The sequence below is a fragment of the Trichosurus vulpecula genome, chromosome 8 (assembly GCF_011100635.1).
Source record: "Trichosurus vulpecula isolate mTriVul1 chromosome 8, mTriVul1.pri, whole genome shotgun sequence".
Classification (NCBI taxonomy): domain Eukaryota; kingdom Metazoa; phylum Chordata; class Mammalia; order Diprotodontia; family Phalangeridae; genus Trichosurus; species Trichosurus vulpecula.
Genome location: NC_050580.1, coordinates 235,879,012 through 235,883,577, shown reverse-complemented (window position 1 = coordinate 235,883,577; position 4,566 = coordinate 235,879,012). Strand labels below are relative to the sequence as shown.

General features: G+C 40.4%; 1 protein-coding gene across 1 annotated transcript; it reads right to left on the bottom strand.

Moving 5' to 3' along the window:
• Positions 1-3,492: 3,492 nt before the first annotated feature.
• On the bottom strand, positions 3,493-3,807 carry LOC118828406 (protein Asterix-like). The gene has a single exon (XM_036734982.1). It carries the CDS (start codon positions 3,796-3,798, stop codon positions 3,493-3,495), a length of 306 nt encoding a protein of 101 aa, XP_036590877.1. The 5' UTR covers positions 3,799-3,807.
• Positions 3,808-4,566: the final 759 nt, after the last annotated feature.

Sequence of the window (4,566 nt, the reverse complement as noted above, 5' to 3'; positions counted from 1 at the left end):
GATATTTGTTCACTCTCTGAATGACAGTACATAAACTGTATACATGAGGGCTAGACTGGGAACTCAAAGAGCACGTAATATTTTTACCCTCTAGGAAAAAAAATCTATTGCTGAGTCCCAAACAACTGATTTGTAACTTTTGGAACACAGCGCATTTGTGAGTTGGGGATTTCTAGAATATGTAATTTTTGAAGTGCTTACCTCACTTGCTATTAAATTCTAAACTCCCCAACATCAGGAACTATCTGTTATAATTCCTCACATTGCCCAACAGAGTACTCTATGCACTGTGGGATCACAATATGCATTGTTAATAGAATAACTTTATATTTACCAGAGCTTTGCATTAACCCAGCTTTCAGTTTATATTTTAGTATCCTAGAATGTTAATGGAGGCAAGATCCTTAACAAAACACTAAAAAGACAGACTCAGTAAATGAAATAATTGATATGAAAGGGCTTTGAGAAACAATACAGTAGAGTCTATCTAAGCCAAAGGTTTTTAATCTAGTCTGCATACTTGAATGGGGTAAAAGATATTTCAACAAAAATGGTTTCCTTTGTAATCCTATATGTTTTATTTTAGGAATTTAAAAACATTATTCTGAAAAGAAGTCTATAGGCTTCACCAGACTGCCAAAGAGGACACAAAAATGTTAAGAATCCTTGTCCTAAACCACTCCAGTAGATCTGCCAAACTTTTCATCAAAAAATACTTTATAGACTGAAAAACCTTTCCACTAGCAAAACATGACAAAAGACTAGACAGCATGGAGAGCGTAGCTGTGATAAAGCTTCTAGATTAGAAAGTTGTTCATAGTTTTAGGTTGAGCTTCTGCATACGTATGGGTATGGAGAAGGGGGAGGGTATACAATGTATGTGTTTATGTGCATGTATGTGTGTGAGTGTGTATATAGGTGTTTATGTGTGTGAGTGTATTGTGTGATTGTGTATATGTGTGTGAGTGTGAATGTGTATGTCTGCATGAGTGCACGTGTATGTGTATAAATCTGTGAATCTGTCTGAGTATGTGTTTAAATGTGTGAGTAAGCATGTGTGGGTGGTGTATGTATGTGTGTGAATGTGTGCATGTGTGCATGTATTTGTGTGTTCTAAATCCATGAAGGTTCAACAATTTGGTCAACTCTAAACAGCTAGTTCAGGGCAGCTAGGTGGTGCAGTAGATTGAGTGCTGGGCCTAGAGTCAGGAAGACTCATCTTCCTGGGTTCAAATCTGCCCTCACATACGTACCAGCTGAGTGACCCTGAGCAAGTCACTAAACCTTGTTTGCCTCAGTTTCCTCATATGTAAAATGAGCTGGAGAAGGAAATGGCAACCACTCCAGTATCTTTGCCAAGAAAATGGGGTCAGGAAGAGTTGGATGTGACTGAAAACGGCTGAACAACAACAACAAAAAACCAACCAGTTAATTGGCAGAGCTGAGTAGGGAATTCAGGTCTCTTGACTCCTGGCCTATGTATTCTTCCACTATAGTTGCTTTGCCTTTGAGTTAATACCAAACACAATAAAAGGCAGAGAGCATGTGGCGCGGGGGGAGAGGTTCCCAAACTTAACCCTTGTATTATTCTAGGAGATACTCCAGTTGTTTCATTTAAATTGTACTCCCTTAGTTACAAAGTCACTTCTGCTTTTAACAGTAGTGTTTGTATATTAGGGACTCATCATGGATGCTTGCATTGGGCAGGGTCTACACAGAGTGGAGGGCTACAGGTGAATGGTATTCAACAGATGTCTGCATGTGCTCCCTTGCTCATTTTATTCACATTAAATTATTTTATCTCTCCGTCTCTGTTTCTTTCTGTATGTGTGTGTACATATATATGCATACACAATATATACTATGTATTGTGTATGCATATATATACATACACACATAGATGTCTATATGTGCATATACAATTTTTAAAAAATTTCCTGGAGATAGAATAGACTTTGTCTATGGGGAAGAAAGACTTTTAAGGCCTCCAGTTCAAGGTCTTATCAGTGGCAGGCAGCCCATTTTCTGTCAGCTGACCTTTCCCACCACATTCAAAATGAGAAATACACAAAACAAACAAAAAAACAACAATTAAAAGTAATAAATAAATGAAAGAGTAAGAGAAAAGGGACTCCAGAGTGCTGCAGAATAAAGCACAGAATGAAGGACAGGGAGAGAAAAAGATGAACCACGATGGAAGAGGATGACAGGCAAAAGGAGATTGGATTCAACTATTTCTTTTCGTTTCCTCTCCTTATGTCTTTAGATGGCATGAAACATCTGTTAACACATCTGAGAGTTCAGGCCGGTTGGGGAATAGAAAATGGGCAAGAATGGAAGGAGAAGCTGTATCATGCAGGGGCCTGTGAAATAGAAAAGGCCGCTACACTGTTTTTAAAAGCCCTGAATGACATCCTGAGCTATATAAACATCCTCTTCCAAAACATACTGCTAAAACAGCACTTCTCCTTCTTCCACCAAAAAATGGACACTTCAAGAACCAAAATGAAGTCTTCCTACTGTGCCCAACCTACATTTTGTTGCAGAGATTGTCCTCCACAATCTCAAATGCAGATATTCTTAGTATTCTATGCAGGCTGTCATCACCCATTTGGTAAAATGTATATTTTGCATTTCTTCCTCAATTGACAGGTAACTTTCACATAACATTGCCCCTAACCAGATTTGGATTTTTCTATGTGAAAAATAAGTACTCCTAAAAGATCAATAATGCTTCCTGGCAGCTAGGTGACACAGTAGATAGAGCACAAGGACTGGAATCAGGAAAACCTGAGTTCAAATCTGGCCTCAGACACTTACTAATTCTGTGACCCTGGGCCAGTTGCTTAACTTCTGCCTCAGTTGTTTCACTTGTAAAATGGAGAATATAATACCACCAGTTGGTGTGAGAATAGAATGAGATCGTTGTAACACACTTAGCCCAGTGCCTGGCACACAAAAAGTACTGTGTAAATGATAGCAGTCATTATTATTCTCAGCATTATGCATGAGTATCACACACAAAACTATACTCCATCGGGTCAAGAAAATCTATGACATAGCATTGTTTGGGAGGAAAGTGGAAATGACTCCTCCCTCCATCTCTCTGGGACACTCCAGTGAATAGGTTCTTGTGATAATAGTTCTCCATGGAACTGTGAAAGATGTGTCTCATTTTCCTGTCGATTTTTCTTTAAACACAATAACTACCTAGACGCAGTTGTTTCACCAAGCACAGTTAGATGGAGATCAAGAAGAGACTTATTAACCCACTAGGGGATGTAGGCAAGAGACTGCAGGATTGTGATGATCTATGACTTTCTCCCTCCACTTATGTGGATTATAGTACAAGTTCACACACACACATGTACATGCATACGCACACACATGCACACTCTACATTGTAAAGGCTTGATCCTACAGCAAAGTGAAAGAGGAAAAAGAGAAGGAGGAGTTCCTGAGGTCCAGGCTGAAGAGCTAGGAGATTGTTGTCTACCACAGAGGTGTCATAGGCCAGGGGTTCTGGGGGTAGGACATCACCACAGCAGAAATGGAGAGCATGCAGCTGCTCATCATCTGCTTGGTGTCTTCAGAGCTTTGAGAGTTGGCAAAGCTGATGAAGGAACAGCAAATAGCAATGCAGGCACACCACTTCAACTTGAGCATGAGGCCACACATGCTGAAGATCATTCCCAGCAGGTTCATGTAGTCCACGATCAGATCCTCTGGGGCCAGGTTGCTTTCTGTGGCAGGTGGCTTGTACCTGTGCATCCTGTTGGCCCACTGGAGGTCTGACATGCTGTTCACAGATATGACAATCCACACATTTTATAGATAAAGAAACTGAGGCTCTGGCTTGCCAATAGTGACATAAGTATAAGTTGTCAGAATCAAGAGGTGGATTCTCTCACTGCAAAGTCATCTCTCTTTTCCCTATACCATGTGTTTCCCCTATGAAGTTTGTTTCCCTTAACCTGCCACAGGCATACTGATGTCTAAACTCTTACTCCTCTCTGGAATACAGAAATGAGTCAAGGAAGGGTCTTCTCTGTGGACTGAGATTCTAAATTAAGTAGGCATTAATGTCTTTTGGCAGTTCTTAATCACTGGGCCCCATATTCCCCTTCCAGCTTCATGTTCTCTCAGCTTGGAGGTGAGAAATCCTTCCTCTGCCTCCCTCTGGTATTGGCATTTTCCCGGGCCAGGCTCACACATATCTGTAGGATGTCACAGTTTCCCAGGATGTGACAAAGAATTTTTGTATCACTTCAAAGTTAGTTTAAGCAAAATCAGAGAATCCATTATGAGGGATCTCAGAGATAATTTAGTTTAGCCTATATGTGAACAGGAATTCCCTCTACAATAGACTCACAAGTGGTCATACATGGATAGGACATCGAATACCTCCCGAGAGATCCCATTCTACTTTCCAATAAAAAAACTCTAACTTTGACAAAGTTTGTTCTGCCTCTTGGTGACTTGCCTCTCAGCAATTTCCACTGCCTCTAGCTCTTCCCTGTGTTGTCAAATAGAACAAGTCTGATCCCTCTTCCATTTGGCAATCTT

Bases quoted from the DNA above. Each gene is read 5' to 3' on its own strand.
- LOC118828406 (XM_036734982.1), bottom strand. From the start codon at position 3,798: ATGTCAGACCTCCAGTGGGCCAACAGGATGCACAGGTACAAGCCACCT.